The 23,796-nt window shown below is 44.0% G+C and overlaps 1 protein-coding gene across 1 annotated transcript in view; it reads left to right on the plus strand.

Annotated features, from left to right (window-relative positions):
• LOC129859179 (melanoma receptor tyrosine-protein kinase-like) overlaps window positions 1-23,796 on the plus strand; it is a 50,757-nt gene that overhangs the window by 23,507 nt on the left and 3,454 nt on the right. The window contains exons 2-24 of the mRNA XM_055928622.1: window positions 4,774-4,925; window positions 5,323-5,530; window positions 5,710-5,844; window positions 6,096-6,164; window positions 6,351-6,469; window positions 6,638-6,779; window positions 8,487-8,603; window positions 8,757-8,883; window positions 14,615-14,688; window positions 14,794-14,884; window positions 15,163-15,365; window positions 15,876-16,008; window positions 16,124-16,211; window positions 16,433-16,590; window positions 16,751-16,789; window positions 18,645-18,789; window positions 20,621-20,743; window positions 20,981-21,079; window positions 21,476-21,661; window positions 22,633-22,788; window positions 22,977-23,052; window positions 23,180-23,326; window positions 23,456-23,553. Of these exons, the coding sequence (XP_055784597.1) occupies window positions 4,774-4,925; window positions 5,323-5,530; window positions 5,710-5,844; window positions 6,096-6,164; window positions 6,351-6,469; window positions 6,638-6,779; window positions 8,487-8,603; window positions 8,757-8,883; window positions 14,615-14,688; window positions 14,794-14,884; window positions 15,163-15,365; window positions 15,876-16,008; window positions 16,124-16,211; window positions 16,433-16,590; window positions 16,751-16,789; window positions 18,645-18,789; window positions 20,621-20,743; window positions 20,981-21,079; window positions 21,476-21,661; window positions 22,633-22,788; window positions 22,977-23,052; window positions 23,180-23,326; window positions 23,456-23,553 (2,885 nt within the window). The remainder of the gene's footprint in view (window positions 1-4,773; window positions 4,926-5,322; window positions 5,531-5,709; window positions 5,845-6,095; window positions 6,165-6,350; window positions 6,470-6,637; window positions 6,780-8,486; window positions 8,604-8,756; window positions 8,884-14,614; window positions 14,689-14,793; window positions 14,885-15,162; window positions 15,366-15,875; window positions 16,009-16,123; window positions 16,212-16,432; window positions 16,591-16,750; window positions 16,790-18,644; window positions 18,790-20,620; window positions 20,744-20,980; window positions 21,080-21,475; window positions 21,662-22,632; window positions 22,789-22,976; window positions 23,053-23,179; window positions 23,327-23,455; window positions 23,554-23,796) is intronic.

The raw sequence follows: 23,796 nt of genomic DNA on the forward strand, positions 1-23,796 counted from the left end.
GGTGATTCAAACCTTTGGCTCTGATAAAGTTAACTGTGCGCGTGATGATGCTCATTACATGCTCCATTTTCAAGGCTTTACCGCACAACGCTTCCTGGTGTATGATACAATGATAAGCTGTCAGCTCACCTGTCGCGTTTTCCTCTTGCATCTTTTCCCGTATCTTCGCCACCAGTCCGCTCCTGTGTCCACACATCGCAGGTGCTCCGTCGGTTGTCAAACCCACAAGTTTTTCCCAAGGCAGCTCCATCTCATTTACACATCTTGACACCTCTTCATACAAATCATGCCCCGTAGTTGTGCCATGCATAGGACGTAAAGCCAAAAACTCCTCTGTCACGCTTAGGCTGGAGTCCACTCCGCTGATGAAAATTGACAACTGGGCAATGTCAGAAATGTCGGTGCTCTCATCCACAGCCAAGGAATATGCAATGAAATCTTTTCCCTTTTTCACAAGCTGCTCTTTTAGATTGATGGACAACTGGTCTACTCTCTCGGCAATGGTGTTTCTGCTCAGACTCACATTTAAAAAGAGTTGCCTTTTTTCTGGGCAAACTTCGTCACAAACTTTAATCATGCAGTTTTTGATGAAATCCCCCTCCGTAAATGGCCGGGCTGATTTAGCGATCTCTTCTGCCAAAATAAAACTGGCCTTGACAGCAGCCTGGCCTTGTGATTTGGCTTTTTTGAACCGAGCCTGTCGAGATTTGAGGCCTCGTTTTAATTCCTCTGCCTTTTGTAGCCTTTGTTCCATGTCCATATTCTTGTTTTTGTCCGCGTGTTTCGTTTCATAATGTCGTCTCAGATTATACTCTTTCAGTACCGCCACACTTTCTCCACACAGAAGACACACAGGTTTTCCAGCTACCTCCGTGAACATATACTCCGACTCCCACCTTGTTTGAAACCCCCGGTTCTCAGTGTCCACCTTCCGTTTTGCCATTTTTGATGGGTATCTGAAAGTTAATTTTACTGTGATGCTGACGACTGCTGTGCCAATAAATATTGAAATGAAGCAGCCTACTGCTCGGTGCGTCACCGTTGCATTGTGGGAAATGTAGTATTGGTGCGTGTAAAAGATCTGCGGGCTGCCGGCTTGCTGCGGTCTGCGGGCCGGTTCTAATAATAAATCAAGATCATCCCAGGGGCCGTAAAAAACCTTCTCGCGGGCCGGATGTGGCCCGCGGGCCTTGACTCTGACATATGTGCTCTAGAGGCATATCAAAGTTTCAGAGTGGGATCTCTGTAGTTTTAAAGTTATGATCTGATTTGTAAGCATTACCAAAGGAGTGAATGTGAAAATTGATTCAACATCCTCGCCCTGTGCTGGTGATTTGCAGGATGTGATTGGTTACATTGCATACAATGCAACTTTATCTGTATAAAATGGGCCATAACTTTAAAACTAGCAGAGATCCCACTTTGTAACTTTGACATGCCTGTAGAGTATATTATGTTCAACAATAATAAAACAAAAAATGGCCAAATCAGAAAATGTAATATTTTTCAATATTATTTTTTATATTTGTCAATATTCATAAATGTAATTTATTTTTATTTTTATTGAAATCAAAATACTACTCAAAGTGACTATCTGCAGTTGAAACAATAACAAAGCATTATCTCCACCACTGTTTCAGTATAAAGCAGGGGGATGGGCCTAGAGAAATGTTACCAGACTCAAATTCAAAGACAGCGCTATGGATACAAGGACTGGCCATGCATCATATCAAAATTATAGATTTAACCATGTTTTGTTTATGCTAAACAGTGTTTGTTTACAAACATTGGAGTTAAACAAGTTCTATTTTGGGTTCTGATGTGGTATGACAGTTGAACTAAGCGCATTAGGCATTTAAACGTTATATTCTTCAAGAATCAATGGATGCATACAGTGCATTTGGAAAGTATTCAGACCCCTTAACCTTTTTTGAGAAACAAGATTCTCTGGTCTGATGAAACCAAGATTGAACTCTTTGGCCTGAATGCCAAGCGTCACGTCTGGAGGTAACTTCTACGGTGAAGCATGGTGGTGGCAGCAGCATCATACAGAGAGATCCTTGATGATAACCCGCTCCAGAGTGCTCAGGACCTCAGACTGGGGCGAAGGTTCACCTTCCAACAGGACAACAACCTTAAGCACACAGCCAAGATAATGCAGGAGTGGCTTCGGGACAAGTCTCTGAATGTCCTTGAGTGGCCCAGCCAGAGCCTAGATTTGAACATCTCTGGAGAGACCTGAAAATATCTGTGATGCAACGCTCCCCATCCAACCTGACAGAGCTTGAGAGGATCTGCAGAGAATAATGGGAGAAACTTCTGCAAATACAGGTGTGCCAAGCTTGTAGTGTCATACCCAAGAAGACTCAAGACTGTAATCGCTGCCAAAGGTGCTTCAACAAAGTACTGAGTAAAGGGTCTGAATACTTATGTAAAATGTCATATTTCCTTTATTTATTTTTTGCTAAAATGTCTAAAAAACATTTTTTACTTTGTCATTATGGGGTATTGTATGAGGGGAAAAAACGATGTAATCCATTTTAGAAAAAAGACTGTAACGTAACAAAATGTGGAAAAAGGGGTCTGAATCCTTCCCCAAATGCACTGTATAATAAATGTATAAGTCCAAAAAGGGATGTAACAACTGCTGATTTCCCCTTTAAACAATACAGTACCTTGAACAGAAATCTGGAAACACTGGGCAGTAACTAGAACCCCCCGACCCCAAAATAAAAAAATATCAAGTTTCATTATTTGTGGAGCATCTGAGATCATTTCATTCACTTTCTTTTCATTCTATTATAAACTAACACCACCAACATCTGTCCACCCCCATCATTCTCTCCAGAGTAGAGCCACATGTAAAAGGGATTGAGCTCCAAGAGGAGTACGACCCACCCCCCCGGCCCTCATCCCCCTCTTTTCCTTTGGGAATGTGTCTGTGGGAGGAGGAACAAGAGTGGGAAGAGAGGATGACAAGGTTTGGGTGAGGGGTATGAGGCCGGATGACCGCAGATGATGATAGACTTAGGAAACAAGCTCGATCCTATTACAGGAAGTGTGTGGAGAAAGGGTTAAGGGTCAAGTCCTTCAGGGAGTGGAGAATCCAGAGGTAGGGGAGCTCTACAGTAGTGCAGGCTATAGCAGTGCAGGGAGAGTCTGCAGATCGGACACAGATATGCAGTTATGCACACACATACACAGGCAAGCGTACACAGGCACGCACACTTAGGAACTACGGGCGAGGATGTGCTTCCAGATGTCAGATTGCCCCAGAATGACATTGACCTGAAGAACTGAAGCAGCGTGGGGGGAACAGATACAAAACTGGGAGAGAGGGTGCAGCTGTGTTTACCTTAGTGACATCTCTGAGTGAGGCCTGCTTAGAAGCACACACACGGAGCTCAATGTACACTAATACTATATGCATGTGTACTGCAGTTACATTAAAGTACAGTTAGAGTAAAGTTCCATCCAGAACATTTTATTTCGAGTTTTATCTTCTATTTTTGATGTAAATAAAAAGCCACCTATCAATACAATCTATGATAACAAAGGTGATCCTGCCAGAACATGAAATACGACGGCTGTGTAATCAACCCAAGGGTCAAATGTTATTACACGTTACAATGCACATGCATTATGATGGCAGTTGTTTAGTGGAACGGGGGAGGAGGGGTACTGAGGTTAGGGTGATGGAGCCATACCTACACACGAATGTTTTGACTTAGTCAAGAAGTGATTATGGCCTATGATTTTACTTATAATGTAGTTATAATGATTGTTCTAGACCTAGGAGCTTGCAACTTGTTAAGTTAAAAGCGGTTTCTTGAAGAATGACTTTCCTGTCTACTTTATTAACCACAGCATGACTCTCTGAAAAGCTCTCGCGAGCTAAACTAATATGAACCACAAGCTAAGCTAAACTAATATGAACCACAAGTATATCAGACTTATTAAATGATTTGTTTGGCTACATCCTCGTGCTCATGCTGTGAGCCCTGTTGTCTGGTCCCAAGATAAATTACACAGGGACTTTGTCTATTCCCTTACCAGCTGCTTCCATCTTCTCTCTCACCTCCCACTGACTACAGCATCTGCCTCTAAAACTGTGAGTGTGCGCGTTCAACTCAAGATACCCTAGCACAGGCGGTGCGCAACTCTCCACACCATCCACAATTCCTCCCGAAATATACCCTTTAACAGTTCTCCTTGGAAGAACAGGTACATTCAAATAAGCATGTGTTAACTAACTAACTATAGGTCCCCCCTAAAAATCTGAGCGATCTATGCCGGTTGAGACACAATGATTTTAGGGTTTCAGAGGGCAGCAAAGTGTATGTGTGGGAGAGCTTTCTTTCTCTCCTCCAGATGATGGAGTGGTGAAAATCCCTCCATGGTTGGCGTGTAGTCTGCAGCAGTGTAGACGTTAAAGATCAACCTCTCATCTCCTCAGAACCTGTCCAACCTGTTGTGGAGACTCTCTGTCATGGCATATCACTTTATGTCAGGACTGACAGTCATTATGTCACCATTACGTGCACCTCAAGACCACTAAGTGGAACTGTGCCCACAGTAGGTTAGGTTTCATGGTGATGTTCAGTAGAAATTTGTTTGGAAATGTAGTTTCCACTAAATGATCCAAAAGTGGAACTCTGTTGGAATCATTATGTAAATGACTCCTACAGTTAACATGAACGCCAAAGTTTGATGTATACAATTAGCAACTCAACTTCCATAGTGACACTTTTCCTCTCTGTCTTCTGGTTTCAGTGTGTCAGGGGATCAGCAACAGGCTGACGCTGCTGGCGACTGTAGACGACCACTACAACAACCTGGTGAAGATGTACAGCAACTGTACCGTGGTTCTGGAGAACCTAGAGCTCACCTACATCCAGGACTACCACAACCTCTCCTTCCTCAAGGTGAGGAGATGGAGGGTTCGATTCCTATACCTTGTTTGCAGTGGCTTCCTACCTATCCACCTTTCCTGTCCTATAGTTTCTCGCCCTCTCTCTGATCTAAAATGACCTGAGAGAAAATAGTGTTGCAGCCATTTTATTACTTTTCTTGCCGTGGCTTCTAGCGTCTAGTTGAATGCACTGGCTGTAAGTAACTCTGGATAGGAGTCTGCTAAATGACTCAACGTCAATGTGAGTGTAATAGTCAGAATAAAGCTTTTCTATCCTTTATGACTTTAATTCCACCAACTGAACAATGATTGTATTGCAAGGTTAACGTAGTCCAGAGTAGGTTGCATGACCACCAGACCAAACTCTGGCACGTTCCGTACTTCTATCCATTTCTATGTTCTCCCTCCAGTCCATTCAGGAGGTTGGAGGATACGTTCTGATTGCCCTCAATAAGGCAGCCAGCATCCCTCTGGAGAACCTGCGTCTTATCCGAGGACACTCCCTCTTCCTTGACAAGTATGCCCTGACTGTAACGTCCAACTACGAGAAGAATCACTCCTCTGTGACCCTCAACTACACCCGGGGCCTGAGGGAGCTGAAGCTGAGTGGACTGACAGGTTAGTGGGTGACTGGGAGGTCCATTTCAGTGACTGTATCCGGATTCTGTTATTTAAAGTACTTTGACGTATTTGAGGTGCGCTTGATTTAGCTTGGGAGTTTGAATTTTTGGGTCTATGCCATTGGTTCCATTACACAGGCCAGACAACATATCTATGTGTCCTTCTATTTTGCACAGAGATTCTCAAGGGAGGTGTGAAAATTGCCCACAATCCTTTGCTGTGTAATGTGGAAACTATCCAGTGGTGGGACATGGTAAATAAGGACATAAACCATAGTATGCACTTCAAACTGGAGAGCTATGGCCGTTACTGTAAGTATGCTAGCTTCATTAACACTTTGTATAGTAATGAATCCTTCTCTGCTTTGTGTTCAGTGGAATCATTTTGGGGTCGTTGTTTTTCATTTGATGTTGCACAACTATTATGATTATTCCATATGATACAGCTTTCGGGTTTGTGATTTACAACCAAACTTGCATGGCCAGGTTTAACCATGTGTAACACCAGTATTCTATGAATGACATCATTCAGATGTTAAGCAGGGTTTTTCCTCACCTTGCAGGTGAAAAGTGTGACCCGGGATGCTACAATGGATCGTGCTGGACCTCAGGACTAGAGAACTGTCAAACCTGTAAGGAGTCATTCTTCTCTCCCCGAAATTAGTAGTGATACAAAAACATCACGTGCTATTTCTCTTTCATGATATTGGTAGAAACTTTTGTTTGTGTTGCAAGTATTTTGTTGGTTGCTCGTTTTCTGCTCTCAGTGATGGGTGTGTTTTGCTGACTGGTCCTCTCCAACTCCCATCTCTCCTCAGTTACCAAGCTGACGTGTGCAGAGCAGTGCTCTGGAAGGTGTAGGGGTCCTAAACCCAGTGACTGCTGTAATGAACACTGTGCTGCAGGCTGTACCGGCCCTAGGCCAACAGAGTGTCTGGTGAGAGACTCGTCTGACTTCAATGAATTCAGAACTTACAAAAGTTATAATCACATAGGAAACACATTTAAAAAGACAACAGGCAGACCCACTCCTGGGCTGTTCCAGATATCATTGGCGATATTGCACACTCATTGTGATCGTAGTCTATCGTTCTTGTATTCAAAGGCTTGTAGAGACTTCCAGGATGATGGCACATGTAAGGATGCCTGCCCCCCTACCATGCTCTACAATCCCAACACCCACCAGTTGGCTTCCAACCCTAACGCCAAGTACACGTTCGGGGCCACTTGTGTGAAGGACTGCCCACGTAAGGCCATCTACATTATCAAAGGGTTAATAAAGATGGGGTCTGCTCATAACGTTGCTGAATGGCCAGACAAACATCTGTTCTACACCATACATGTATATCTGGAAGAATTGGGAATTGTGCTCTATTTGTTACTTTCATACAGTTGAAGTCAGAAGTTTACATACACTTAGGTTGGAGTCATTAAAACTTTTTCGACCACTCCACAAATTTCTTGTTAGCAAACTATAGTTTTGGCAAGTCAGTTAGGATATCTACTTTGTGTATGACACAAGTCGTTTTTCCAACAATTGTTTACAGACAGATTATTTCACTGTATCACAATTCCAGTGGGTTAGAAGTTTACATGCACTAAGTTTACTGTGCCTTTAAAACAGCTTGGAAAATTCCAGAAAATGATCTCATGGCTTTAGAAGCTTCTGATTGACTCAAATTGTAACGATCGTTGTTGGAAGGATGGTCGAACCAAGATGCAGCGTGGGGTAGGTTAATCAGGTTTTCTAAGGTCAGGGCGTGACACAAATGATGTAAATTAGCCTATTGGAGGTATACCTGTCGATGTATTTCAAGGCCTACCATCACACTCAGTGTCTCTTTGACTGACATCATGGCAAAATCAAAAGAAATCAGCCAAGACCTCAGAAAAAAATTATTGTAGACTTCCACAAGTCTGGTTCATCCTTGGGAGCAATTTCCAAACGCTGAAGGTACCACGTTCATCTGTACAAACAATAGTATGCAAGTATAAACACCATGGGACCACACAGCCTTCATACCACTCAGGAAGGAGACGCGTTCTGTCTCCTAGAGATGAACGTACTTTGGTGCGAAAAGTGCAAATCAATCCCAGAACAACAGCAAAGGACCTTGTGAAGATGCTGGAGGAAACAGGTACAAAAGTATCTATATCCACAGCAAAACGAGTCTTATATCAACATAACTTGAAAGGCCGTTCAGCAAGGAAGAAGCCACTGCTCCAAAACCGCCATAAAAAAGCCAGACTACGGTTTGCAACTGCACATGGGGACAAAGATCGTACTATTTGGAGAAATGTCCTCTGGTCTAAAGAAACAAAAATAGAACTGTTTCACAATAATGACCATCGTTATGTTTGGAGGAAAACGGGGGAGGCTTGCAAGCCAGAAAAAAACATCCCAACCGTGAATTACGGGGGTGGCAGCATCATGTTGTGGGGTGCTTTGCTGCAGGAGGGACTGGTGCACTTCACAAAATAGATGGCATCATGAGGAAAGAAAATTATGTGGATATATTGAAGCAACATCTCAAGACATCAGTCAGGAAGTTAAAGCTTGGTCGCAAATGGGTCTTCCAAATGGGCAATGACCCCAAGCATACTTCCACTTAAGGAAAACAAAAGTCAAGGTATTGGGGTGGCCATCACAAAGCCCTGACCACAATCCTATAGAAAATTTGTGGGCAGAACTGAAAAAGCATGTGCGAGCAAGGAGACCTACAAACCTGACTCAGTTGCACCAGATCTGTCAAGAGGAATTGGCCAAATGTAAATGTATTTGGCTAAGGTGCATGTAAACTTCCAACTTCAACCTTATCTATTGTTTCTTTCAGAACGTTTCACCTCAGTGAATACGCCCCCTCTGCTGTACTTACATGGCGAAGAGACTTTTGCCTATAATTGTTTGGATTGGTGAAGGTGACCCCTGACCTATGATTGGTTGTTTATTATAGATAACTATGTGGTGACGGACCACGGGGCGTGTGTCAGAACGTGCAGCGGCAACACACACGAGGTGGAGGAGAATGGTGTCAGGAGGTGCAAGAAGTGTGACGGAATCTGTCCGAAAGGTAAAATATTGCAAATGTAACTCTTTGTCTGTGTTAAGCTGGGCAACATAAATTTACTTTATTTTCAAATTTGCTAGCTGTGTCATTTCTTAACCTCATAATGCTGCATTGGATCGTCAATGGTTTGAATGTTTTTGTGTAATTCTCATCTAGTTTGCGATGGACTTGGAATGGGGCTGCTTACTAAAGTGTTGTCAATCAACGCGTCTAACATTGATTCTTTCAAAAACTGCACCAAAATCAATGGAGCTGTTTCAATTATGCAGACATCTTTGGATGGGTAAGGATTAACAATCGCATTGTACAGTGTCCATGGGCTGTCCTAATATGTACACCTTAACAGTGAAATACAATGCAATTTGCTCTGTGTTCCTTCAAATTATTTTGAATAAACTTAAATGACTGTCTTTTGAACTACTCCCTCTAATATACAGTACCAGTCAAAAGTTGACACACCACCTCATTCCAGGGTTTCTTTATTTTTACTCTTTTCTACATTGTAGAATAATAGTGAAGACATCAAAACTATGAAATAACATATGGAATGATGTGTTAAACAAATCAAAATATATTTTAGATTCTTCAAAGTAGCCACCCTTTGCCTTGACAGCTTTGCACACTCTTGGCATTCTCTCAACCAACTTCATGAGGTAGTCACCTGGAATGCATTTAAATTAACAAGGGTGGTTTCTTAAATTAATTTGTGGAATTTATTTCCTTAATGCGTTTGAGCCAATCAGTTGTGTTGTGACAAGGTAAGGGTGGTATGCAGAAGATAGCCCTGTTTGATAAAAGACCAAGTGTAACGGATGTGAAATGGCTAGGAGGTTGAAAGGGGGGTGAGTGTAACGGATGTGAAATGGCTAGCTAGTTAGCGGGTATGCGCTAGTAGCATTTCAATCAGTTACGTCACTTGCTCTGAGACATTAAGTAGGGTTGCCCCTTGCTCTGCAAGGGCCGCGGCTTTTGTGGAGCGATGGGTAACGACGCTTCGTGGGTGTCAGTTGTTGATGTGTGCAGAGGGTCCCTGGTTCGCGCCCGTGTCGGGGCGAGGGGACGGTTTAAAGTTATACTGTTACACAAGTCCATATTATGTCAAGAACAGTTCAAATAAGCAAAGAGAAAGGACAGTCCATCATTACTTTAAGACATGAAGGTCAGTCAATCCAGAACATTTCAAGAAGTTTTTTCAAGTGCAGTCGCAAAAACCATCAAGCGCTATGTTGAAACTGGCTCTCATGAGGACCGCCACAGGAAAGGAAGACCCCGAGTTACCTCTGCTGCAGAGGATGAGTTCATTAGAGTTACCAGACTCAGAAATTGCAGCCCAAATAAATGTTTCACAGAGTTAAAGTAACAGGCACATCTCAATATCAACTGTTCAGAGGAGACTGTGTGAATCAGGCCTTCATGGTCAAATTGCTGCAAAGAAACCACTACTAAAGGACACCAATAACAAGAAGAGACTTGCTTGGGCCATGAAACACAAGAAATGGACATTAGACCGGTGGAAATCTGTCCTTTGGTCTGATGAGTCCAAATTAGAGATTTTTGGTTCCAACCACCGTGTCTTTGTGAGACGCAGAGTAGGTGAATGGATGATCTCTGCATGTGTGGTTCCCAACGTGAAGCATGGAGGTGGTGGTGTGGGGGTGCTCTGCTGGTGACACTGTCAGTGACTTATTTAGAATTTAAGGCACACTTAACCAGCATGGCTACCACAACATTCTGCAGCGACACGCCATCCCATCTGGTTTGCGCTTAGTGGAACTAAGCCCATCTGTGTAAAGGCTATTTGACTAAGAAGGAGAGTGATGGAGTGCTGCATCAGATGACCTGTTCTCCACAATCACCCGACCTCAACTCAATTGAGATGGTTTGGGATGAGTTGGACCGCAGAGTGAAGGAAAAGCAGCCAACAAGTGCTCAGCATATGTGGGAACTCCTTCCAGACTGTAGGAAAAGCATTCCTTGTGAAGCTGGTTGAGACAATGCCAAGAGTGTGCAAAGCTGTCAAGGCAAAGGGTGACTACTTAAAATAATTTTTGGGTTACTACATCAATCAATCAATCAAGTTTATTTTATATAGCCCTTCGTACATCAGCTAATATCTCGAAGTGCTGTACAGAGACCCAGCCTAAAACCCCAAACAGCTAGAATGCAGGTGTAGAAGCACGGTTACATGATTCCATGTGTGTTATTTCATAGTTTTGATGTCTTCACTATTATTCTACAACGTAGAAAATAGTACAAATACAGATAAACCCTTGAATGAGTAGGTGTTTCCAAACTTTTGACTGGTACTGTATGTACAGTGCATTTGTAAAGTATTCAGACCCCTTCCCTTTTTTCAGAAATACCTTATTTACATAAGTATTCAGACCCTTTGCTATGAGACTCAAAATTGAGCTCAGGTGCATCCTGTTTCCATTGATCATCCTTGAGATGTTTCTACAACTTGGAGTCCACCTGTGGTAAATTAAATTGATTGGACATGATTTGGAAAGGCACACAGGTGTCTATATAAAGGTCCCAGTTGACAGTGCATGTCAGAGCAAAAACCAAGCCATGAGGTCGAAGAAATTGTCCGTAGAGCATCGAGCCAGGATTGTGTTGAGGAACAGATCTGGAGAAAGGTACCAAAAAAAATGTCTGCAGCATTTAAGGTCCACAAGAAAACATTGGCCTCCAATATTCTTAAATGGAAGAAGTTTGGAACCAAGAGTCTTCCTAGAGCTGGCCGCCTGTCCAAACTGAGCAATCCAGGGAGTAGGGCCTTGACCAAGAACCCAATTGTCACTGACAGAGCTCCAGTGTTTCTCTGTGGAGATGGTTGTCCTTCTGGAAGGTTCTCCCATCTCTGCAGCACTCCACCAATCAGGACTTCATGGTAGAGTGGCCAGACTGAACACACTTCTCAGTAAAAGGCACATGACAGCACGCTTGGTCTGATGAAACCAAGATTGAAGTCTTTGGCCTGAATGCCAAGCGTCACGTCTGGAGGAAACCTGGCACCATCTCTACGGTGAAGCATGGTGGTGGCAGCATCTGTGGGGATGCTTTTCAGTGGCAGGGACTGGGAGACTAGTCATGATTGAGGGAAAGATGAAAGCAAAGTACTGAGAGATCCTTGATGATAACCTGGTCCAGAGTGCTCAGGACCTCAGACTGGGGTGACGGTTCACCTTCCAACAGGACAACAACTAAGCACACAGCCAAGACAATGCAGGAGTGGTTTTGGGACAAGTCTCTGAATGTCCTTAAGTGGCCCAGCCAGAGCCCGAACATCTCTGGAGAGACCTGAAAATAGCTGCGCAGCGATGCTCCCCATCCAACCTGACAGAGCTCTTCAGGCTAGGGGCAGCATCCTGAATTTCCGGATGACTGATGTGCCCAAAGTAAACTGCCTGTTACTCAGGCCCAGAAGCTAGGATATGCATATGCATTGATAGCATTAGATAGAAAACACTCTGAAGTTTCTAAAACTGTTAAAATAATGTCTGTGAGTATAACAGAACTGATATGGCAGGCGAAAACCGGAAGAAAATCCAACCGGAAATAGTTTTGAGGTCACAGGCCTTTTCAATACTAGCCTATGGGATATACAAAAAAAAGGTGTCAGTCTTTAGAAAGGGTTTCAGGCTTATTTCTTGAAAAATGAACAAGTAGTTGTAGTTTATCCAAGGTGTTCTCATCAGGACAGGGAGACTTTCGGCGCGCGTGAACGAGGGCGCGCTCTTCGTTATTTTCCTTTTCTATTGAACACCGTTCTTTCCGCCTGAAATATGATTGTTTATTTACATATTAGGGTACCTGAGGATTGATTACAAACATTGTTTGACTTTGTTACGAACTATGAGGAAAATGTGTGAGGAGTCAGGCGCAGAGAGCAAAGATATGGGGGGAAAAAAACACATTTTAATGTCCAACCAGAAGAACAACTGGTAACGTCAAAACATTGGCGTAAAATCCACTCGAATACAGTACACACTGGAAAAAAATAAATCCAGACAGTGGAAAACCCCAATAATACGAACAACCTCATACAAAAACAGAAAGACAAGCCCGCACAAACAGAAGCGGGCTAAACGAACTTAAATAGCACCATCCTAACAACCAAACAATGAACAGGTGAAAACAATTAGACAAAACCAAACGAAAAGGGAAAAAGGGATCGGTGGCAGCTAGTAGATCGGTGACGACGACCGCCGAGCGCCACTCGAACAGGAAGGGGAGCCACCTTCGGTAATGCTCGTTACAGACTTATGCATGTTGAAGGAGTGGATTACTGAAATCAATGGCGCCAACTAAACAGACCTTTTGGATATAAAGAATGACAACCGGTGCTGGTTGAAAAAGTATTTTGATGTGGGGCGCTGTCCTCAGATAATCGCATGGTATGCTTTCGCAGTAAAGCCTTTTTGAAATCTGACAACGCGGTTGGATTAACAAGAAGTTAAGCTTTTAAAATGATGTAAGACACTTGTATGTTCATGAATGTTTAATATTACAATTTTGTAATTTGAATTTGTCGTGCTCCAGCGTCACCGGATGTTGTCCCTAAGAGGTTTTTAAGAGGATCTGCAAAGAAGAATGGGAGAAACTCCCCAAATACAGGTGTGCCAAGATTATAGTGTCATAACCAAGAAGACTTGAGGCTGTAATCACTGCTTAAGGTGCTTCAACAAAGTACTGAAAAAAAGGGTAGGAATACTTATGTAAACGCAATATTTCCGGACATTTTATATACATTTGCAAATAAATCAAAACCTGTTTTTTGCTTCATCATTATAGGGTATTTTGTGTAGATTGAAATTATTATTATAACTATTTTTGAATAAGGCTGGAACATAAAATGTGGAAAAGGTCAAGGGGGTCTGAATACACTGTATATACGTGTGTATAATATACACTAGTGTTCGAAGGTTTGGGGTCACTTAAATGTCCTTGTTTTTGAAAGAAAAGCATTTTTTTTGTCCATTAAAATAACTAATTGATCAGAAATAGTGCTGACATTGTTAACGTTGTAAAATGACTATTGCAGCCGGAAACTTTTTTTTATTTTTTTTATGGAATATCTACATAGGCGTACAGAATCCCATTATCAGCAACCATCACTCCTGTGTTCCAATGGCACATTGTGTTAGCTAATCCAAGTTAGGCAGAGAGTTCCTCTGTCCAGTGTCTGTTCTTTTGCCCATCTTAATCTTTTCCTTTTATTGTCCAATCTGAGATATGGCTTTTTCTTTGCAACTCTGCCTAGAAGGCCAGCATCCCGGAGTCGCCTCTTCACTGTTGACGTTGACTGGTGTTTTGCGGGTACTAATTAATGAAGCTGCCAGTTGAGGACTTGAGGTGTCTGGTCCTCAAACTAGACACTAATGTACTTGTCCTCTTGCTCAGTTGTGCAGCGGGGCCTCCCACTCCTCTTTCTATTCTGGTTAGAGCCAGTTTGCGATGTTCTGTGAAGGGAGTAGTACAGTGTTGTACGAGATCTTCAGTTTCTTGGCAATTTCTTGCATGAAATAGACTTAATTTCTCTGAACAAGAATAGACTGACAAGTTTTGTTTTGTTTCTGGCCATTTTGAGCCTGTAATCAAACCCACAAATGCTGATACTCCAGATACTCAACCAGTCTAAAGGCCAGTTTTATTGCTTCTTTAAATCAGCACAACAGTTTTCAGCTGTGCTAACAATTGCAAACGGGTTTTCTAATGATCAATTAGCCTTTTAAAATAAACTTGGATTAGCTAACACCGTGCCATTGGAACACAGGAGTGATGGTTGCTGATAATGGGCCTCTGTACGCCTATGCAGATATTCCATAAAATAAAAATCAGTTTCCAGCAACAATAGTCATTTACAACATTAACAATGTCTACACTGTATTTCTGATCAATTTGATGTTATTTTAAATGGACAAAAAAAGCTTTTCTTTCAAAAACAAGGACATTTCTAAGTGACCCCATACTTTATCGGGAGTATGTGCCTTTGTAATTGCTTCTCTCAGTGATAGGTACACATCAACACCAAAAATGGACCCTGCCAAACTGGAATATTTCAAGACTGTGAAGGAAATTTCAGGTAGAACAGCTATTTAACTTATGTTCAATTGCTTAATAATTCATCCAAGGGTAACAAAAGCAAAGACGATGCTTGATTACATTTATATTTGTTATTTTCCTAAAGGGTTTTTGCTGATACAAGCTTGGCCCGAGCACCTGGACTCTCTCAGTCCATTTGAAAACCTAGAGATTATCAGAGGAAGGACCAAACAGTTGTAAGTGTATCTCTGTCCTACACTGTGGTGATGTTCAATATGTCTGCTTCAGAAGGTGCTGTTGATACCTCTGCTATTTGTCATACCTATGAAACTAGGTTTTTGAAAATTGTTTCAAATGGGGTTTCGGTTCATGATTGATAGCAAAAACTCAGTAGCCTAGAAGATAAAACTTGAGCTGGCTTGAGCGGTTCCCTGCTGTATATTTAATTGTTTAATGATATGTTTGGGCTAGCTAGAGTAGCAGTAAGCTAACATGACCTTTTCTTTTCCCGTAGTGGTCAAGTGAGTTTCGCTGCCCTCAACTTGGCCCATCTGAAGTATTTAGGCCTCCGCTCCCTGCGAGAGATCAGCGATGGCAATGTTGTGGTGAAGAATAACCCCCAGCTCTGCTACACCAACGGAGACCACTGGAAGAGCCTGTTCAGATTGGGCAAACAGTCCTCAACGGTGGGCAACAACGTCAACATCAGCACCTGTGGTAAGCAAGGACAAAGAATGAATTCTGATCAATGCCTTTATACAAACACTGCTTTTCGAGAAATGGTTAAAATGGCCAAATGCTAATTCCTCCCAGTTAGTGCCTGTGATAGTCAAAAACAGCCCTATTCCCATTGGCCACTGGTACTTGTTGTTAGGTAACTAAGCTAACATTGCCATGATTGGATCCAAGCGATGAGGCAGTGACTCCACCTCCACCCTCTCGGTTCGATCGATTTTTAGCGCTATTGCGTACACCTATCCTGCAAAGGAGGCTGCTGAGGGGAGGACGGCTCATAATAATGGCTGGAACAGAGCGAATGGAATTTGATGCAATACAGCTCCAGCCATTACCACGAGCCTGTCCTCCCCAATTAAGGTGTCACCAACCTCCTGTGCTATCCTATCCTTTCACATCTACCCTAGCCTAGGGGGTAGGGTCTATGGGGGGGGGGGGGGGGGGGGGTTGTTTCTGGATGGGGCCTATAGTCTTCCTCTCTCTTCCCTACAGCCAAGCTAAACAGTACCTGTGATGAGATGTGCACTGACGAGGGCTGCTGGGGGCCCGGCCCCACCATGTGTTTTACATGCCTGTATTACACCCGTAGGGGGCGCTGTGTAGGGGCCTGTCACCTACTGGAGGGGTGAGCTAGCCCAATGACACCAGGGGCAAACTATTGATACTTCTCATATGTCAAATATATCTACTGTAGGCTTGTGCTGTGTTAATGTTTTAACAGTTTTCCCTCGCCTTTTCAGGGTGCCACGAGAGTATGTACTGAATAACAGGTGTCTAGAATGTGACCCAGAATGTATGGTGAATGGACCACAAAGCTGCTTTGGACCAGTACGCTACTTTCACTTCAAATCCATCTCAATTGTCTCATCTAAAATGATCTTGACATTCTCACGTGATATTGAGTTACATAACAAATTCAGAGAACTAGACGAATTCTGTGTGACTTGGGAAATGTGGCAGAGCCAGTGGTTTTACTCAAGACAAGTGATTATTTCAGTGAAGATCAACAATTCTAGACACCTCTGACCCTCCTCTCTCGCCCTCTGAAGGGCCCTGACAAATGTTTGGCGTGCGCTCACGTCAAAGATGGCCCCCACTGTGTATATCAGTGCCCACACGGCGTTCTCGGGGACGGGGATAGGCACATCTGGAAATACACCGACAAGAAGCGAGAATGTCAGCTCTGCCATGAGAACTGCACCCAGGGGTAAGGCATAGGCTACCCATCTATTTCTAACTCTTTGTTGTAAAGCCAATGTCGGCCTATTTTGAATGAATATCTGTTGATAGACCATGAACATTTTACCATGGTCAAGACTGTGTGAAGTAGTCTCCTGACCATAGTATCCCCTCCTTCCTGTCTGCAGATGCTCTGGACCTGGACTGAGTGGCTGTAGCACCAGAGGGTGAGTGAGGATCATCCTTTTTCCAGATCTGTTTGTGCTGTTTAACATGACAATGACTATAGTAGTTATTTATTTAACTAGGCAAGTAGACCTGTAGACCGGACTGTAGACCGTCTCAGGAGGTTCCGGACTGTAGACCGTATCAGGATGTTCCGGACTGTAGCCCGTCTCAGGATGTTCCGGACTGTGGCCCTTCGTTGGAGGTTCCAGACTGTGAAACGTCGCCAGAAGCGCTGGACTGGGAACTGTCGCCGGAAGCTCTGGACTGGGAACTGTCGCCGGAAGCTCTGGACTGGGAACTGTCGCCGGAAGCTCTGGACTGTGGAGGCCTGATGCGTGGGACCGGTACAGGTGGCACTGGGCTGATGACATGCACCTCAGGGCGAGTGTGGGGAAGAGGGACAGGACGTACTGGACTGTGGAGGCGCACTGGAGGTCTAGAGCGCAGAGCTGGCACAACCCTTCCTGACTGGATGCTCACTCCAGCCCGGCAAGTGCGGGAAGCTAGCACAGGACGCACTGAGCTGTGAAGGCGCACTGGAGACCTGATGCGTGGGACCGGTACAGGTGGCACCGGGCTGATGACACGCACCTCAGCACGCCCGCTCTGCAGTGCTCTCAACGCCAGCACCTCTCTTGCGTCGAGCTCCTCACTCGACTCCCTGACTGGCTCTGGTTCACTCCTCGGCTCCGCCAACTGCTCCATGTGCCCCCCCCCCTCCCAAAAAAAAATAATATTGGGGTTTCTGTGGCCTTCCTCCCCGACGTCGTTGCTGTCCTCTCATGCTCCTAGGCGACTCCCGCCAAGGAAGGCGATCCTGTCCTGCCAGGATTTCCTCCCAAGTCCAGGATCCCTTCCTATCCAGGATCTCATCCCAAGTCCAGGATACTTCCTCCTCCTGGGCACGCTGCTTGGCCATTTGTTGGTGGGATCTTCTGTCACATCCGTCGTTAGAATAAGACCAAGGCGCAGCGTGCTATGCCTACATTCTCTTTTAATGAATGAACACCGAACAAACCAACAAAATGAACAAACGAAACGTGAAGCTATACAAAATAGTGCTGACAGGCAACTACACATAGTCAAGATCCCACAAACACAAATGAGGAAATGGCTACCTAAATATGATCCCCAATCAGAGACAACGATAAACAGCTGCCTCTGATTGGGAACCATATCAGGCCACCATAGAAATACAAAAACACCGAGATGACCCACCCAAATCACTATCACGCCCCAACCAACACAGAGAAAACAGCTTACTATGGTCAGGGCGTGACAGCTCCAGAGCACATTTACATGCCGATCTATAAATTATGTTCCCGTAATCTAGCATGGTCATCTGAATCAGGGTTAGTTTGACAGCTGGGGTGAAAGAGGAGCGATTACGATCAAGGGAACCAAGTCTAGATTTAACTTGAGCCTGCAGCTTTGATATGTGCTGAGAGAAGGACAGTGTACCTTCTAGCCATACTCCCAAGTACTTGTATGAGGTAAATATCTCAAGCTCTAAACCCTCAGAGGTAGTAATCACACCTGTGGGGAGAGGGGCATTCTTAGCAAGACCGCAAAAATGGATCTGGCATCAGGCTAACAGGAAACTGTATCATGGGTAAAGTAGCACTGATCAAGTAACTGAAGAGAAGTCATCTTGGGTGAGTTTCCCCCCAAAATGATATAGTTTACAGTATATAACCATTTAGTCCGGTGTAGGCAATAGATGAAAGATCAATCAAATGTATTTAAAGCCCTTTTTACATTAGCAGTAGTCACAAAGTGTTTGATCTTAGATTCTTAATACCACTAAGATAATCTATCAGGAAACTCACCCCTGTGTTGTTGCTACTCTCCCAGTGGTCACGTTGCGTCGGTGGTTGTGGCCAGAGTGGTAGGAGGCCTCCTGGTGTTTGTGGTCCTCGCCCTGGGTGTTTTCGTGCTGCTCCGCAGACGCCACGTCGTCAGGAAGAGGACACTGCGCCGTCTGCTGCAGGAGAGAGAGGTAACAGACACAGGAAGGACACAAACTGTATACTTGGACATGCATTAGACATGCACATATAGGCTACGTTCACAGTCACACATGCAACCCAATTATGATCTTTTTTCCACTAATTGTTTTTTTGACCAATCACATCAGATCTTTTTCAGAGCTATATTTGATTGGTCAAAAGACCAATTAGTGACAAAAAGATCAGAATTGGGATGTCTGTGTCACCATACCCTAGCTCAAGACCAAAAATGTAAAAGTAGGCTACAAAAAAGACAAAAATAATTCCAATCCCGATTAAAATGCAATAGGTGTTTAGTGTATTGAACAGCTGGCTTTAGGACCATGCAGCGCATCGCTCAGAGAGCAGAGAAGGTGCCAGACAGTTTGCTTTGCCGGTCAGCGGTTTAGGCAGTGCGCAGAGTTTTATGTCGGCATTTGAGCGCAGCCTTGTAAGCCTCACAGCCAGCTGTTCTATGCACCAGTCACTTTCACATAGATGTCGGCATAGACGGCGCGTTCAATAGGCTAGAGGAAGTAAATTGAATTTGCCAATATTAGCTATATAACTACTCGTGCCTATACAGAAATAAAATCATTCAAAATACTACACCAGAGATGGTGATTTAAATCAAATCAAATGTATTTATAAAGCCCTTCTTACATCAGATGATATCTCAAAGTGCTGTACAGAAACCCAGCCTAAAACCTCAAACAGCAAGCAATGCAGGTGTAGAAGCACGGTGGCTAGGAAACTCCCTAGAAAGGCCAGAACCTAGCAAGAAACCTAGAGAGGAACCAGGCTATGAGGGGTGGCCAGTCCTCTTCTGGCTGTGCCGGATGGAGATTATAATAGAACATGGCCAAGATGTTCAAATGTTCATAGATGACCAGCAGGGTCAAATAATAATAATCACAGTGGTTGTCGAGGGTGCAACAGGTCAGCACCTCAGGAGTAAATGTCAGTTGGCTTTTCATAGCCGATCATTCAGAGTATCTCTACCGCTCCTGCTGTCTCTAAAGAGTTGAAAACAGCAGGTCTGGGACAGGTAGCACGTCTGGTGAAAAGGTCAGGGTTCCATAGCCGCAGGCAGAACAGTTGAAACTGGAGCAGCAGCACGGCCAGGTGGACTGGGGACAGCAAGGAGTCACCAGGCCAGGTAGTCCTGAGGCATGGTCCTAGTGCTCAGGTCCTCCGAGAGATTTAGCTTCTTTTAAAAATTAGCTGTGGTTTTGTTTTAAGTGCGCAGTTTGGTCAGCGCACGCTGACTACGCAATCTACTCATCACATTGGGAATAGTAGCCTATTTTACATTAGTCTACAGATGCATGTAATCCTTTATTATAAAGGTGCAATTTTATGGTATATCGCTTCCCAAAACTTGAAACTCTGTGCTGCAGATGGATGTCGGCATTAGATATCGGCCTTGTGACTCGATAGTCTGTATTATGCATTTATTTCACGTTGCACTGCAAGTACATTTGAGGTTGAGTAGAGGTTGACTTTGTATATGCCGTTCCACAGAACTTTAAACTTAATATTGAGGTGATAATTCATGGCTGGGGTAATTTTTGTTTTTGTTGTAATCCAAATAGCATTTTAGAGTTTTTAAATTGTGTAGAAAGGCAGTAAATTAGCTTCAATTTACCCACTTTCCCATACCTTAGGTTTAACTGAACTGATGCCACTGGTGTAAACGCAGCCATACAAACTCAATCACAGACATGACACGCTCATGTACAACATTCAACCACAGGGGCCAACATGTTAACAACACTTTTACAGGGATGAATGACATACTGGGAGTAGATAAGACACTTTGCTTTGTTGTTGCTCCCATAGTTGGTTGAACCCCTGACCCCAAGTGGAGAGGCACCCAACCAGGCCCTGCTCCGCATTCTGAAGGAGACTGAGTTTAAGAAGATCAAAGTGTTGGGATCAGGGGCCTTTGGAACTGTCTTTAAGGTAAGCAAAGTGATCGGTGCTTTTTTAATGGAGGTGGTTCAGACAGTGAATGAGTAACCTTCCATGAGACCTGAGAAACAGTCTTGTGGCAGGACACCGGGGTCTGAATCCAGTCGAGCACACTCTACACAAATCACTAGGGATCAAACCGATTTTATAAAACGTGTTCCTCGTCCAGGAATAGAGTTATGTGTCCATTAGTTTGTAAAAGGTGACATAAACGTGTTCTCTCCCCAGGGCATGTGGATTCCTGAGGGAGAAAACGTGAAGATCCCTGTTGCCATTAAGGTGTTGAGAGAGGCCACTTCTCCAAAAGCCAACAAGGAGATTCTAGATGTGAGTAAACTGTTTGTATAGATGTTTCTAAATGCAGCCCAAGCGTTCCCGGTTGGCCTTCTTTTTTTTCTTGCAGTCTGGCTGCGCTTCTCAGCATGTTTTTACATTTACGTCATTTAGCAGACGCTCTTATCCACAGCGACTTACAAGAGCAATTAGGATTAAGTGCCTTGCTCAAGGGCACATTGACAGAGCTTTGTCGGGGTTGGAGATTTGAACCAGCAACCTTTCGGTTATTGGCCCAACACTCTAACTGCTAGGCTACCTGCCGCCCAGCAACCTTCCAGCAGATTGCAATATCCTTTTCATGTGTTTTCTGAGATGTTAGACACTTCTCCAGGCATTGTGAGATCTGAAAAGATGACCTGGAACATCCTCCATCTTTTCTGTCTGCAGGAGGCCTATGTGATGGCTAGCGTGGAGCACCCCCATGTGTGTCGTCTACTGGGCATCTGCCTGACGTCCACGGTGCAGCTCATCACCCAGATCATGCCCTACGGCTGTCTGCTGGACTATGTCAAGGAGAACAAGGACAACATCGGCTCCCAGTGCCTGCTTAACTGGTGTGTGCAAATCGCCAAGGTGAGCAAACAGGAAATGACTTTGCTGTGTTACATTGGTGCTTTGTCTTATTTTGTAAATAAGTATGCCATACCCATAACTTTGGGGAAAACAGTCCCTCCCAACTAATCACCAGCAAGCCTGTCAAATAAGTACTTTGTCAGTCAATCTCGATCTGACAAGTCTCAAATAGAACCATGCCAGCTGCTATCACACCTGGATAACCAGATCCGTCTGCAATATGTAGACGAATGGCGGGTAGTGTGATTGATTATTACAAACGGGAGCAAACTTTGCTTTCTTCAACACTCACTCTGCTCTCGCAGTATTTCAGGTGTGATTAGGAATGGGTCTTTGACGGACTGATGTATTCACTTAACTTCTTTGTTACCCCTTTAAACCCCATCCCCCCACACACATCCCCCAAAACCCCTGGCCTGAGTGGAGCTCTCTTCCCAGCCTTGGTTGTGACCTTGCCTCTGGTTATTATTTAGTCTATTTGTACAGTAAGCCTGCTGAGGGCTAATTATTGAATACACAGAGGTCTATCTGTTCACGGCTTGTCTTGCTGTCTCAAAGAGCAACATTGTCTCATTGATTGTATGGAGATATGGATCAAAGCAGGGAGGGGATGTAGCTATAAAGATACTAATAATGATGTGTTTTATAGAGAAGGGTGAATTAGGCGTCTAAAGCGGTTAAGTCCCACTCAAAGTAGCCCTCTATGGAAGGTTAAGTATTGGGAGGTTACATTAAAGTGCCTGGTGAAAGAGACCTTGTTCGTGTCAACATTAGTACAAATGCTTACCTCTGGATAAACCAATGTCAAATTGTAGTGATAGACTATTTTTCTCATTATAAAGTGCTTTACATTGTAAGGGGGTCCTCATCTCATCCACTACCAATTTGTATGTACAGTGTCCATATCAGGACAGCCTCTGAGTCACAAGGAGTTGGTGTCTGACATCCATATGTCTTTTGGATGTCTGCAGGGTATGAACTACCTGGAGGAGCATCACCTGGTGCACCGTGACCTGGCGGCCAGGAACGTTCTGGTGAAGACGCCTCACCACCTCAAGATCACCGATTTTGGACTGGCCAAGCTGCTCACCGCAGACGAGAAGGAGTACCACGCAGATGGGGGCAAGGTTGGAGCAACTAACATCACTGCCGTAGTCACATTTAGTGTTTTTATACAAACAGTCATGCAAATCCTAGAAAATGTGGGCATTTCTCTCAAAACGAATGAACGCTGAACACAATTAACTTCCAATAAAGAATTCTTACAGGATGGGCAATAACCATGGCTGACCAATAATCCTCCCTCCTACTGTAGGTGCCCATAAAGTGGATGGCACTGGAGTCCATCCTTCACTGGACCTATACACATCAGAGTGATGTGTGGAGCTACGGTAAGTCCAACTGGACAAACAGTACAAATATTTGTGGAAATAGTCAAACTGAAATTCTGAACAACTACAGCTTTCGAAAGTGTCAACCTCTTAGTTCTACTGTTGGTGTTTCTGTAATGACATGCAGGTGTGACAGTGTGGGAGCTGATGACGTTTGGGTCCAAGCCCTACGATGGCATCCCGGCCATTGAGATAGCTGGAGTCCTGGAGAAAGGAGAGCGCCTGCCACAGCCCCCCATCTGTACCATAGACGTCTACATGATCATGGTCAAATGTGAGTCATGTGCAGCATAGATATGTAAAGGGGATACCTAGTTATTTGCACAACTGAACGCATTCAACCGAAGTGTGTACACATGCGCGCGCACACAATCAAGGGGTTTTATGTCTTACCTACCTTCAGGCTGGATGATCGATGCAGAGAGCAGACCACGGTTCAGGGAGCTCATCTCAGAGTTCTCCAAAATGGCCCGGGATCCATCTCGCTATCTGGTCATTCAGGTCATTTAAGAATACTTTACTTCCTCAGAATTAGATATTCTATTAGATGGTTGCATCAACTCTTATTTCTTTGATGGGACATTACAGGAAAGATCTCTATCATAAAATAAATGTTTGATCTCAATGGGATTTTATCTATTTAGGATCAGTCAAAATGAAATATTTACCCATATTCTAGTTAGGCCCCCCCTGGGTGCACGTTTTGGTTTTTGCCCTAGCACTACACAGCTAATTCAAATCATT

The sequence above is a fragment of the Salvelinus fontinalis genome, chromosome 7, assembly GCF_029448725.1.
Source record: "Salvelinus fontinalis isolate EN_2023a chromosome 7, ASM2944872v1, whole genome shotgun sequence".
NCBI lineage: Eukaryota > Metazoa > Chordata > Actinopteri > Salmoniformes > Salmonidae > Salvelinus > Salvelinus fontinalis.